The following is a 14833-nucleotide window of genomic DNA, read 5'->3' as shown; positions in this document are numbered from 1 at the left end:
ACAGAGAATGGCCAGACTGGTTTGAACTGACAAAGTCTACGGTAACTCAGATAACCCCTGTACAATTGTGGTGAGAAGAATATCATCTCAGAATGCTATTCTGAAATGCGGGTTGGCGCTGTTTTGGTGGTACGAGGGGGACCTACACAATATTAGGTAGGTGGTTTTAATGTTGTGGCTGACCAGTGTACATCCATTTAAATATTTATTGTGTGAAAATTGTTCCTATCATTTTTTTGTTTTTAATACTTCTCTCCAACAATTGAACTGTGTATGTTATGCAAAAAGTGTGAAAATAATATGTTATTGTGTGTATTCAGGATACGTACAGTGTTATCTATGAGATTTGCAAGACAATGGAGTCTGCTATTTATTAAAAATAAATAAATAAATAAATAAATAAATGAAAATGTCATTTCCATCCCATTTCCACGACAGTAACACAATACAGAATTTGAGATGTAGTGGAAATCACATTGTGATGATAATTTTTATGATTGGTAAGTTTCAGAAAACATGACAAAAATGACATAAATCCTCTTTGAGGTCTAAAACTATAAAAATATGTAACAATATAAGTCTGATCTGATGTCCTTTTTGTTACAGTGTCTTTTGGTTATCCGTTTTATTATTAACAGATAAAATAAGCAGTCTCTTATAATCACTGGCAGTAAAACTTAAGACTTCTGGACAGTTACTAAGATGACCTCTCTTGACTTTACTTTCCCTCTGGGATCTTTCGGTCTATGCTCTTCTTGATTCAAACATACAGTATATGAAGGCTTTGTATTTCATGCAGTTTTGGATTATGGTCCCTGTTAGGGCTAGCAATATGAGTATCGTTGTAGACTGTGGACTGTCTTCTCAGTTTTAAGCATTTTCTGACAAAGTCTGTCTGTTTTCATCTCTCCAGTCTCTGAAATTGAAGTAAGTAGGTTATTAAAGTCACTTAGCAACTGCCAGGCAGCTTGAGCAACAATGTCAGGGAAAAAAAACAAAACACTCACAATGTGTTTTTCCTTCTCCAGACAGTAGCGTTCAGCTTAATTCTGTCTTCTGGGAGGTAATAGGTGCCCGTTTGGGTCTCCCTGATGACTTTGGGACTAATCAGAAAAGAGCTGAAAAAAAAAATGAACTGGTTTCAGACACAGATGCTTGGTTATGTAAGATCATTACTCCTTGACACCAATTAATTTGCAGGAAGAGAAAGAGCCAATTGGATATAGGGTGATGGTTAGAAAAAGTGGAAGGGTGTGTTTTTATTTAATTTTATTTTTTTGCTTGTTAGAAAGACCAGGCAAAATTAAGGTCATATATTTTTATTTATATTAATTTCTTTAAAGTTTTTGAAAAATGTGTCTCTTTCTCATCCCAAAAATGTGTTTTTAATATAAAAGCTTGACTTTTCACTGCCTATATCACATAGCATCCAGAATCACTTTCATATGGACATTATGTATATAGATACAGATATAAATCAATATTCCATCACAGTGGATGCTCTGAATAAAGTGTTTACAAGACCAAACAAATGCAAAAATAAAATACAGTTAATACAGACATATGCCAGTGGTCTTATTCAGTCATTTTGAAACCGTAATATCATCTTAATTTAAATAAGGCAATCATGTTACCTTGATGAATACATATACTACTACTAATAATTCCTTGTATTTATATAGCACTTTTCTAGGCACTCAAAGTGCTTTACATAGTATAGGGGGACTTTCCTCAACCACCACCAGTGTGCAGCATCCACCTGGATGATGCGACAGCTGCCATAGTGCACCAGTATACTCACCACACACCAGCTATTGATGGAGAGGAGAGTACAGTGATGTAGCCAATTCAGGGATGGGGATTATTAGGAGGCCATGATAGATAAGGACCCATGGTGGTAATTTGGCCAGGACACCAGGGTACACCCCTACTCTTTACAAGAAGTGCCCTGGGATTTTTATTGACTACAGAGAGTCAGGACCTCAGTTTAACATCTCATCCGAAGGATCGTGCCTTTTTACAGTGTAGTGTTCCCATCACTATACTGGGGCATTAGGACCCACACAGACTGCAGGGTGAGCACCCCCTGCTGGCCTCCCAAATATCTCTTCCAGCAGCAACCTTAGTTCCCTATCTGTCACTCACTCGACGTTGTGTCGATGTGGTGACACTAGGGGTCATATAATTCCTGGTTGCGGTCGCTATCTCTCCGCTTCTGATGGCCACGATCACTGTCTCACGTCCGGTGGAGGGCTGGGAGGAGAATCCTTGTTTTTCTTTTCTTACGATTTCCCCTTCTACGGAAGGACGCGATAGAGCCTGTCCCTCTGGCCGAGATGAAGAAGGGGTTTTACAGCCCCTACTTCATCGTACCAAAGAAAGGCGGTGGGTTGCAGCCAATCTTGGACCTGTGAGTACTGAAACGGGCCTTGCACAGACTCCCATTCAAGATGCTGATGCAAAAATGCATTTTAGCGAGCGTCCGGCAGCAAGATTGGTTCGCGGCAGTAGACCTGATGGACGCGTACTTCCACGTCTCGGTTTTACGTCGACACGGGCCCTTCCTGTGGTTTGCTTTCAAGGGCCGGGTGTACCAGTACAAGGTCCTCCCCTTCGGTCTGTCCCTGTCACCTCGCGCCTTCACGAAAGTCGCTGAGGCAGCCCTTGCCCCGCTAAGGGAAGTGGGTGTCCGCATCCTCAACTATCTCTTGGGATTTGTTGTGTGCACACAGGGACTTGTTGCTCAGCCACCTCAGCCGGCTGGGGCTTCGGGTCAACTGGGAAAAGAGCAAGCTCTCCCCGGTTCAGAGCATCTCTTTTCTCGGCATGGAGTTAGACTCGGTCTCTATGATGGCACGCCTCACGAGCGAGCGCGTGCAATCATTGCTGAACTGTCTGAAGGCGTTCAGGCGGAGAAAGGTGGTGAAACAATTTCAGAGGCTCCTGGGGCATATGGCGTCCTCGGCGGCGGTCACGCCGCTTGGGTTGATGCATATGAGACCGCTTCAGCACTGGCTTTAGACTCGAGTCCCAAGATGGGCATGGCGCCACGGGGCACATCGCGTGGCCATCAAGCCGATCTGCCACCACCTGTTCAGCCCTTGGACAGACCTTGCATTTCTGTGGGCAGGGGTCCCCATAGTGCAGATGTCCAGTCATGTCATGGTTACGACAGATGCCTCCAAGCGTGGCTGGGGCGCCGTGTGCAATGGTCGCGCAGTCGCCAGCTCCTGGACAGGGCCACAGCTGCATTGGCATAGCAACTGCCTTGAGTTGCTGGGAGTATTGGTCGCCCTGCGGAGGCTTTGGCCATTGATCCAGGACAAACACGTGTTGGTCCGGATGGACAACATGGCAATAGTAGCGTACATCAACCGCCAAGGCGCCGTGCGCTCTCATCGCATGTCGCAACTCGCCCGCCACTCCTCCTCTGGTGTCAGCAACGGCTCAAGTCGTTGTGAGCCACTCACATCCCGGGTGACCTCAACAGCGTGGAAGATGCTCTGTCGTGGCAGGTCACGCTCAGTGGAGAGTGGAGACTACACCCCCAGGTGGTCCAGCTGATTTGGACTCAAATCGTTCAAGCACAGGTAGACCTGTTCGCTTCCTGGGAATCCTCCCACTTCCCGCTCTGGTATGCCCTGACCGAGGCTCCCCTTGGCACAGATGTGCTGGCACACAGCTGGCCCTGGGGGCTACGCATGTATGCGTTCCCCCCAGTGAGCCTACTTGCTGTGCAAGGTCAGGGAGGACGAGGAGCAAGTCGTCCTAGTAGCACCTTACTGGCCCACCCAGACTTGGTTCTTGGATCTCACGCTCCTCACGACAGCCCCCCCCCCCCCTTCTTTCTCAGGGACGGGGCACCATCTGGCACTGCAACCAGACCTCTGGAATCTCCACGTCTGGCCCTTGGACAGGATGTGGAAGACCTTAGTGGCCTACTGCCCGCGGTGGTATACACAATCACTCAGGCTAGGGCTCACTCTATGAGGCGCCTGTATGCCTTGAAGTGGCATCTGTTCGCTAAGCGGTGTTCTTCCCGACGCGAAGACCCTCAGAGATGCGCAGTCGGGTCAGTGCTTTCCTTCCTGCAGGAGAGGCTGGAGGGGTGGCTGTCCCCCTCCACCTTGAAGGTGTATGTGGCCGCTATAGTGGCGCACCGTGATGCAGTTGACGGTAAGTCTCTTGGGAAACACGACCTGGTCATCAGGCTCCTTAGAGGTGTAAGGAGGCTGAACCCTCCCAGACCGCGTCTCGTCCCCTCGTGGGACCTCTCCGTGGTCTTTCAGGGCCTACGGGGAGCTCCATTTGAGCCTCTGTCAGTCAAGCTACAGGCACTCTCCTTGAAGACTGCCCTCCTGACTACGCTCGCTTCCATCAAGAGGGTAAGGGACCTACAGGTGTTCTCTGTCGGTGACACGTGCCTGGAGTTCGGTCCGGGATACTCTTACGAGGTACTGAGACCCTGACCGGGCTATGTGCCCAAGGTTCCCATGACCCCATTTCGGGATCAGGTGGTGAACCTGCAAGTGCCGCCTCAGGAGGAGGCAGACCCAGCCTTGTCTTTGCTGTGTCCGGTGCGTACTTTGCACATCTATTTGGATCACACGCAAAGCATTAGACGCTCTGAGCAGCTCTTTGTCTGCTTTGTCTCCAAACAGAGGATCACCCACTGGGTCATTGATGCCATCACTTTGACATATCGCGACCAGGACGTGCCACCCCCCTTGGGGCTACAAGCACACTCTACTAGGAGTGTGGCAGCCTCCTGGGCTCTGACCAGTGGCGCCTCTTTAGCAGACATCTGCAGAGCAGCGGCTGGGCAACACCCAATACCTTTGCAAGGTTCTACAATCTCCAGGTTGAACCGGTCTCGTCCCGTGTGTTGTCAGGTATGAGCAGGTAAGTTGCGGGACAGCTGGCTGGGTGTACCACTTGTGTATACGCCTTTCCCCTCCCGGAGGCAAAGACGTGCGCTTTTTACCCCCAGTCATGTTCACGAAGTCGTGGACCCTGGATGTCCTTCCTCCTTAGCCCAGTAGCAGGCAAGTTTGCAGAGAAAGTCGTTGCCGGCCCAGTACATGTGCTATCTTGGCCCTGTACTGGGGTAGGTTCTCCACATGCGCTGGTTGCCCATATGTAACCCCATGTGATGTATCTTCCATGAGAAGTGGAATTGCCAGCTCCTTTTATACCCGTATGTCCAGGGGAGTGGCATGCAAATTCCACTCTCCAATTCCCATTGGCTTTTTCTCAAAGGTCAGAGGTTTTTGGGGCTCCTAAGGGCAACCCCTAGTGTCACTACATCGACACAACGTCTCGTTCCCTCCATCAGGGAATGGAGGTTACGAAAGTAACCAGGACATTTTCCCCAGGAGGTCTCCCATCCAGGTACTGGCCAGGCTCAACCCTGCTTAGTTTTAGTGGGAAACCAGGCAAGAGCTGCAGGGTATTATGGCTGCTGATGTATGACTATATTTAGATTTTAACCTGAATTGTCTTGTGCATGTAAACACAGTTTTTGATGAAATCCTCATCTACCATGCTCCCTGATAATTCAAGAATCAAAATATTAAGATCTGCACTTTTTGTTCTTTTAACAAATCTCACCTCCCTGTTTTACACCTTCCAGCTGCCTTGAAACACGTTTTTGTTTTTCACTAGGTGCGGGTGATCATCACAGACGAGAATGATTGTGTTCCAGAATTCCTGCAGTCCATTTACAGTAAAGACGGTGTCCTAGAGACGGTCACAACCGCAACTTCACTCCTGCAAGGTAAAGTTGTGGACCTGCACATCATTGCACCACCTAAAACGATCTACACAAACACACCTTGTACAGTAGACAAAGTCTATTTTTCACACACAGACACAAAACATGAAAATACATCCTACTCTTTGTACCATTCTTTTTAACACCACTTTTGAATCACACTTCTCCACTGATGTGCCCTTTGATATCTCTGAATTGCACATTGAATCTGGAGTCTACGTTCTAACTTCTGAGAGTGCCCTTGTAAAGCACAGAATGGAAAACACGTGCCCTCAGCTATGATGAAAAAGGGCTTTTGTATTCTCTTTAAATGAGACTCAGCTGCTATCACCACAGAAGCATGGAAATGATGGACAAGCAAATGCAGAGGACAGACGAATCACATTAGCAGACAATGCAAACACAATGCCAAACAAAGCAGAACAAAACAAACACTTGGAAGTCACCATGAAACAAAAAGCTAGTGATGTGGTAAATAGCAGTTCTTGTCAGATATTTTGAAAGCTTAACACAGAGACTTTTGGCAGAATGGGAAAGGTGATGCAGTGAGGTGTACAGCAGATGTGCTGATTAGCAGGTGCACACCAATTGGCATCTGCACACCCATCTATGTGGGCTTCTTGTTATCTCTACCAAGCACAAAATACCCTGCTGGCTCCAGTTAAACCTACTCAGAACAACAGAGGCATGGCTACTTTTCAAGGACAATCCCTAACACATGGCTATTACTCTAACATTCATAATGTATGAAATGGACAATTTATAATTTAAGGTTCTCTGGGAACAGTCTTTGCATAATGGCTATGGTTTGCTAGATTTTTATTGCTGAGAGTACACTTTAACATATACTATACTTGGATTAGGATTCAGTGTCTCATTATGAAATTATTCCATTTAATTTGCTATGCTGTATTCTTCTCTTACTCTCCAATGTGGAAATTATTTAACCTCAGTGCATTAGATGGAATTGGATGGGGTGGAGGGGTGTTAGGGGCCTTCCACAAGGACTTCAGGAGAACCTGATTGAGCACAGGATGTGTAATTAGCACACACCCTCTTATGTGTTGCAGTGGAGAGCACTGCAAAGTCAGTCATACACCCAGGGTTAGACAAAAATGAGTGGATTCAAGAACCCGCATGAGAACTTGAGAGTCAAAGCTATCAGAAAGAGAGAGAGAGAGAGAGAGAGAGAGAGAGAGCGAGCGAGCCTTCAAAAGATCACTGGTCTTGTTAACTTATTAGAATATCTAAAAACTGATGCCTCATAAAGAAAACCTCAAAAAGTGGCCTGCTGCTGAGTTGACTTTTTGTGCTCTTTAGTTTCCTCATGAATCAAATTTTGCCTACCTATATATAATTCTTATTCTTCATGAGAAATATTCATTACATTGACCTGTTTGGTCAAAAATATGTGTGTGAGTAAAATAGCCATGACTTTTGCTGTTCTGTTTAATTTCATTTGTAACCTATCTTTAAACCTTTTCCAATCTGGCTGTAATATTTTTGAGGTGCAAACTTTATAATATACAAATCAGCAGGAATGGTTATTTTTCTAAACTGCAAAATCAGGAAAACTGAACATCAAATGATTATCTATTAATTTTCTGTTTGTAGACATTAGTGAGTCGATTTGAAAAGCAACTACTGTACATGAAGTGTCTTATTCTGAACTTCATTTGAAAAAGGCTCACACTTTATCGAACAGCTTTGCATTCTACTGTAATTGTCAGATTCAATAAGACTCACAGCTTGGGATCTTTTGATTGCCAGTAATGTATAACCAGTCTAGTCATTCATTTAACAACAGCATATGCACAATCTGTTTACACAGGGAAGCTCAAATAAAAATTGATCCTATTAGCTGATACTGCACCTCTCTGTAGTGCAACTTCTTTGTGTTAACACCCACCTCCTCTCTCTCTCTCTCTCTCTCTCTCTCTCTATCTCTCTCTCTCTCTCTATCCTTTCTTTGCAGTTTCAGCCAGCGATTGTGATTCGGAACAAAATGCAGAGATCACATATTACACACTTAGTCCAGATTTCACCATTTCAGCCCATGGCACCATATTTCCAGCAGGCCCTTTGGATTACGAGAGGCTAAACCATCTCTATGAATTTGTAGTGATGGCAGTGGATAAGGGTGAGGTGCCCCACACTGGTACGGCCACTGTACGTCTCCGTATGGCCAATGTCAACGATGAGCCTCCAGAGTTCTCACAGCCCGTGTAAGTTCTTTATCTTTATCACCAACCTTGGCCTCATGCCATGACCTCTTTACAAATTTGATAATGGAGACCTGTTGTTTTTATTCATAGCATGTCCCCGTAAGCAGCAATCTTTTTAAAGAGCAAAAATAGTGTTATTGGGCTTAACAGTTTAATTAATGTACATTTTCCCAAAAGCACTACTCTGCATATTCACTTCCAAACTTAGCTCCCTGTTCACATCTGGCACTTTCCACAATTTATGGAAATGTATTGTTCCTTTCATAAATTTTCAGAATCCTGCTATGTCAATAATATGTTTAATATCTGTTGTATGACAGGAATGAAATATATTTAATCAGTGCAACACTTAAAAAGGTTAAGACAATAATGTTTTTCAGTTGATAACATATTTCGGAAAAATACAGGAGGCAGCTACTTAAAAACTGTAGCTTTCCATGCTACAAGCTACTCATTCTTTACAGTTGTGAAACTACAGTAAAGAGACCCTTTTGAAAAGATGTGAGCTACACTACAAGCTACAAACAAAAGTAACTAACTACTTTGAAACTATTTAAGGGGCCAATATCTTTAAAAATATATACTGTAACTATTAGCAATAAACAGTAATTATCGTTTATATAGCCGAGTGAAAAACATAGTGATGAAAAACAGTATTTAAGTAAATATTCAGCCACAAAAATAAGACGTGAAATGCCTATTAGACATTTTGGTACAAGGAAACAAATGAAAATTGCTGCTCACAGCTATTACTGGGTCAAGTACTGAAATGGCCTACAGGCCTGCACAATTCACTGTACTGTGCCAAACGGCCACAACATTAACAGCCACAAAAGGGAGACAACAAGGTGAGAGTACAAAAGGACTGCAGAGTGAATTTTATTACAACTATAGCCTAGTTGTATTTAGCCCAATGTGAAGACCCAAAGATGAAGAGTACAATTTTAAAACTGTCCTATGTGGGATTTGAACACTCAATCTTTCAGGTTTTAGTCCAGAAATGTACACACTCATTTGATTTATCTCAATGATGGCAAAGAGACATGCCAAATTTAGAGTCAGCACAGTTATCCTTTGAACTTTTGAAGTGATGCTGTCTCCAAACTGCTTACGTACCCTCAGAATATGATGTTGATAATGCATATGAATTTTCTTTTAAATCCAACAAAGCATTAAAAAGAGACATTACTTTTTCTTAAACTTTAAAATGGCAGAGAGGCATTATGGCTGATGTATGAAAAATCTGTGTTGTCAAAATCCTCATGACCCAATCCATAGACATCAACCTCATGATTTTAGGCAAAACTGTTTAAAAATTATGAGCAAAAATTGCATTTTTTTAGATTTCTAGTCCCATAGGTGGCACTGTCACCAAACTTGGCACGTTTCCTTAGATCATGGTCCTAATGAAGCATTCCAAGTTTTGTTTCAACCAAAGCATTGCCGAATACAACCTCACTTTCTATTTAATGTCAACTGTTAATTTCACATTGGCATGACTTCCAAACAGTTGCACAAATCAAAGTTCAGTTTGGCAAAGAAACTTAAAAACACTTGGTGTGCTTCATCCTCATGTAGTTGTGCAAAGATTCTCGGGTTGGTAGAGCTACATTTAATAAAGTTTTGCTACAGTTTCTGTGGTTTCTAGGTCTTTGGACAGTTTTTTAATGTTTATGTTAAGATTTTCCTTATATCACATTGAGTTAGACGAGAATGCTGACATGCTGTCTGACTGGTTTAGCACTTTGTATGTATCTTTGACCGTCTCAATGCATATGAGGTTTTGCGCACCCCTTATGATCTCTGGTGCCCCCCTAAGGGGAGTATGGACTTTAGGTTGGGAAAGGTTGGGAAACACTGGCCTAGAGGCCACAAACTAGATCTGGGGGCTAATCATACCCACCCCTTATCAGTGTGCCAAATTTAATAATTTTCCTCTGTACTGTTTGTAAGGTTGCCATAGACTCCCATTGGGGAGGTAGAATAATAAGAAAACTAACGAATACAATAGGTATATTTGTTAGTTTTGAAATTATGAAAGATTTTTGTTTTATTTACTTAATAGTTTTGCTACTTATAGTTTGTTTCTCCCCAACACTGACAGACAATATACATTTTAAAGTGACTACAGTGCATCAAAGTAACTGCTCAGTAATCTGTCTGATGCTCCCTAGACTTGAAAGTATGCTCAAAGTATTTGTGAGCATACTTTAGGATAGGTGAGAGGGATCCTTCTAGATGGCCATCCTTTTACACCTTTCAGCACAGACATCATTAATAGCAGAAAGATGGCTTCTGTGAAGTACTGGGCCATTTTCACTCTTCACTGGCTTGCCTTTTTTAGTGAAGCAGCAGAAAATGATGCAGCTAATGTTTTCAACAGGGCTTTTGATTATTAATGGTCACTACTGAATTTTTTAATCCACTTGTTTTTTTCTTGAGTTAAGCCTGTTTTGATTAAATGAAAATGAAATGGTCATGGCTGACCAGGTCCACAGTTTTTACAGTCCTACCAAACAGCCAAGAGGCCTTACTTCTAATTACAAACACATTCAAGTCAATTCCCCTGGAAAAAGTGTGGTCATTGTGGGTCCATCTGTAACAGAAGGAATCTGCCTTTCTGCTTTAATTTCCTGTCAGTCACTGACTTGAAAGATATATATATATATATAGTGTGTGTGTGTGTGTCAATAGGAAATATACATTTTATACTCCCAAACATTCCTTTTGCAAATAGAATTGAATAGAAGAACAGGGAGCCCTGCAACAGATGGCATGGCCCTCACAGAGCCCCCCACTGAACATCGGGTCAGTCTGGGATTATACAAAGAAACAAAAGTAACTGAGACAGCCTAAATAAATAAAGAATTGTGGCAAATTCTCCAAGAAGCTTGGAACATCTTATCTGCCAACAACCAAGAAAAACTGTGTCCAGGTGTAAGTAGAAGAATTGGTGCTGTTTTGAAGGCAAAAGTGTTCACACCAAATATTGATTTAGCTCTTTTTCTGTTTTCTGGAATTTGTATGACATTAAATGATTAATGAAAACTATTTATGTCATTATTTTAAGAAATCCTCACTTTGAAAGTTTTTCACAAGTGCCTAAAACATTTGCACAGTACTGTATATATATATATATATATATATATATATATATATATATATATATATATATATATATATATATATATATATATATATATATATATATATATATATATATATATATATATATATATATATATATATATTATTTATTTATTTATTTTTTTGTACGAAGATACAGTACCAGCTGGTGTCAGACTGACTTCTAAGGCACCATTATGTCACATTTGATGATCTCGAACAAATTCAAGTGAGCTTAAACCAAGTAAATATTTAATGACTAAAATACTTTAATTCTCAAAAGAAGTATGATGTCTATGCAGCTGTGGGGGGCTCGAGTCATGAAAATGGCAAGGCAGTAAGTCCAGTTGTGGATCATGACTGCATGAGTTCTATTGCAAACTGAGATGCTTATTCAATGTGCAGATATTTTGCTAACAATTGAATGGTATGTTGACTGGTTTTGTTGAATGCTGTTGTAACAGATAAAGGATGGACAAGGAGGCAGCGGGAACCGGCTGAACAGTAAATATAAAGTTTAATAAAAACTAAACATAAAAACATAAAACAAACACGAACACACATGCAGTGCGGCCGTGTACATCTCTCTCTCCCGAACTGGCGCCTCAGCTAGTATTTATCCCCCTCCTGGCTGATTAGCCCAATTCAGGGCTGGCCGTGTGTCCTCATGGGTCAGCCCCGCTCTCCTCCTCGTCACAGCTGTTGTGTTGAATAGGTCCTTTAGCCTTTGTTGTTGATAGCAGACACAGTAGAGTCCTCAATGGAGCGACTCTACCTGTAGGCATTTCTTTCCAGGGTGGCTGGTTATGTGGCCTTGACATGTCACATCACCAGCCTTTTGAAACTCCCAAGGGAACAATGGGACTATAGTCATTTATTCTTGATATGGGAAACCTCTTTACTACTGGTATGATATGGTAGTGGTTGATTTGAAGCATGGGTCTAACAACCTGGCTGGGGAGATTTTAAATATATCTGTGAAGACATTTTTCAGTTGGGAAGCATTTTCTTCTGATCACAATTATTTGATCTAACTGAAATTTATAGTAGATAACCGTGATTATTGTGCACTTCAAATTCCATTCACATTTGACTGTTAAAATAAGAGAATTTTAAGCAAATATAGAAATGCCATGAACTGTGCGTTTTGTGTCTCATTTTCTGGTGTTATTGCAGTATGTGAGCACTCCAAATGATCCCCAACCATCTCACTGTCCTGCACTGCAGACTGTACTCATAATAGTTCCTGAAGAGTGCATGAAGAAAACCGCTTCTGAAGTGCTGTGATGCACGCACCATCTGCAGAAGTTTACGCCAAACTCCTGCGAAAATATAAGTGAGGCGAAAATATAAGTGAGGAGTGTGATAGTGAACGTCAAGCACTCTGCTTTCACTTTAATTTAACATTTGCATATAAAGGCAAATGTTCTAGGTCATTGTGGGTTCATAAACACATTGTTAATGACTAGCAATGACACAGTGACACCTGCCTACTTTATTTCTATGGTGATGATAGAATGAAGAAACATATTTTCAAATATACAGAATCTCAAAGGTCTTCTTTTTTTTTTTTCATTTTAAATAATGGCTTGTGAGTTTAATCTGAGAACCTTAAAATTTAAAGTAAATAATTCATGCCAGAAATATTTTATTATTTGCATACCAAAGTGTAATGTAATGTAATAGAATAGAATAGAATAGATATTCAGGTTGGCCGGGTTCCAAAAAAAAAAAAAAAAAAAAAAACAGTTAATGTAAAATGGACCAGGACTGAAGTTTACCAAAAAAAAAAAATATTTTGTTAATATTTATTTACATAATAAAATGCAATATTGTTGTAATTGTCATTCTACCCCTGTTCAATATATTTCAAGTTTTTAAATCCTTAACAGAAATCATATATCCCTATTTTATTATTTGATTCCAAGTTAAATATGAATAAATTACTTTTTAAGGTGTATGAAGCACACAATTTGTTTGACAGTTAATCGTCATAATCGCGAAAGCCGTAAAACAGACAAGTAATCATCATAATTATACATCAGCTAAGTCACCAGCAAAGGCAGCTGAAATTTTAATTGTCAACTTGGAGGGAATATCTCAGTGGCTCTAAAATAACCACCTCACTTTGAACGTCAGAAAAAAACAGTTTCTGTGTTTTTCTTTAATAGAAAACAAAAAGGAACATTGGGAATTAAAAAGAAGAGGTAAAAGAGTTCAAGTTCTTAGGTATTTCTTAACATTTGTAATAGGTGTGCCCTCATACTGCTCACGTCATGTGTATGTGACCTGTCTTCCATAAATGGAAATACAAATAAAAATGTTTCGGTTCTGGTTCAACGGAATACCGAGTAGTACGCATGTTTTTTGCCTCCGTATGAGTTAATAAAATTGACCGGTTATCATATTCGGAAATGGCTGCGACAACAGGTTATGGGCCCAGAAAAGAAGCAGGTAACCGATGGAACAGATTGTGTTTCGACGGAGATGAAAAGAACTACAAACTTTGGGAGATAAAGTTTTTAGGCCACCTGCGTTTGCTAGGGCTGAAGGACATGATTTTATCAGAGCCCCCTGCACATGATGGTGAGGAAGAAGATGCTGCTGATAAAAACGAGGAAGCATATGCTGAGTTGATTCAATATCTGGATGACAAAAGTTTGTCTCTTGTAATGAAAGATGCAGCAGATGACGGTAGGAAAGCTCTACAGATTTTGAGGGGCTATTATGCTGGTAAAGGAAAACCGTGAATAATTAGCCTGTACACAGAGTTAACGTTGCTGCAGAAAATGGCAAATGAGAGCATCACGGATTATATTATTTGAGCAGAAACCGCAATCACAGCACTGAGAAATACTGAAGAGAGTCTCAGTGATGGACTATTAATTGCCATGATTTTGAAAGGATTGCAGACTCATTTAAACCATTCACCATCCATATCATATAAAGTGATGTAAACATAACGTTTGCAGAGTTCAAAACCAAGTTGAGGAGTTTTGAAAGTACGTAAAAGTTTCACACCAGCACAAGTGATGATAAAGTGTGCCTCAGTCCCGAAACGGAGGGGGAGAGAACGACTTGCAGACTCAGACATTATGTGCTATAACTGTGGTCAAAAGGTGTTTAAAGCCCGTGCTTGCCCGAACCAAAATCGCAAAAGCTCAACACACAAAGATGAAAATTGCAGATGCAAAAAGAGAGACAAAGTTAAACAAGCCACTGATAAAGAGGACAATGACGAACACACGTTTGTCTTTAAAGCAAGTGACTGCGAGTTCTACAGAGTACAACGAAAGGGACTGATGGTTGACATGGGTGCGACATTGCACATTATTATGGACATTGGAAAATTCAAAAAGTTTGACGACAAATTCCAGCCAAAGAAACACTACACTGAGTTGGCAGACGGGACCAGAGGGAACAGAGTGGTGCTGAGAAGAGGTGATGCGGAGGTGTGCCTGATTAACAGCGAGGGACATCAGGTGAAGACGACGCTGAGGAGTGCATTATATATCCCGTCGTATCCACAGAACATCTTCTCTGTTAAAGCAGCAATGACAAATGGAGCTTCGATCAACTTTCAACAAGGACACGATGAACTCATTCACAAGAGTGGTACTAAGTTTAACATACAAGAGTACAATAGACTGTACTATCTGAACACTGTCAACAAAGACAATGATAGTTGTAATGGATGTTATGACATTCA

The 14833-nt window shown here is 41.5% G+C and overlaps 1 protein-coding gene across 1 annotated transcript in view; it reads left to right on the top strand.

Annotated features, from left to right (window-relative positions):
- The window catches only part of LOC127443208 (neural-cadherin-like), a 379800-nt gene that overhangs the window by 145443 nt on the left and 219524 nt on the right, over window positions 1-14833 (top strand). The window contains exons 5-6 of the mRNA XM_051701811.1: window positions 5665-5776; window positions 7749-7998. Of these exons, the coding sequence (XP_051557771.1) occupies window positions 5665-5776; window positions 7749-7998 (362 nt within the window). The remainder of the gene's footprint in view (window positions 1-5664; window positions 5777-7748; window positions 7999-14833) is intronic.

Source organism: Myxocyprinus asiaticus, chromosome 1 (genome assembly GCF_019703515.2).
Source record: "Myxocyprinus asiaticus isolate MX2 ecotype Aquarium Trade chromosome 1, UBuf_Myxa_2, whole genome shotgun sequence".
Lineage (NCBI taxonomy): Eukaryota > Metazoa > Chordata > Actinopteri > Cypriniformes > Catostomidae > Myxocyprinus > Myxocyprinus asiaticus.
Note: the sequence above shows the minus strand (reverse complement) of the source record. Positions and strands in the feature narration are given on the sequence as shown.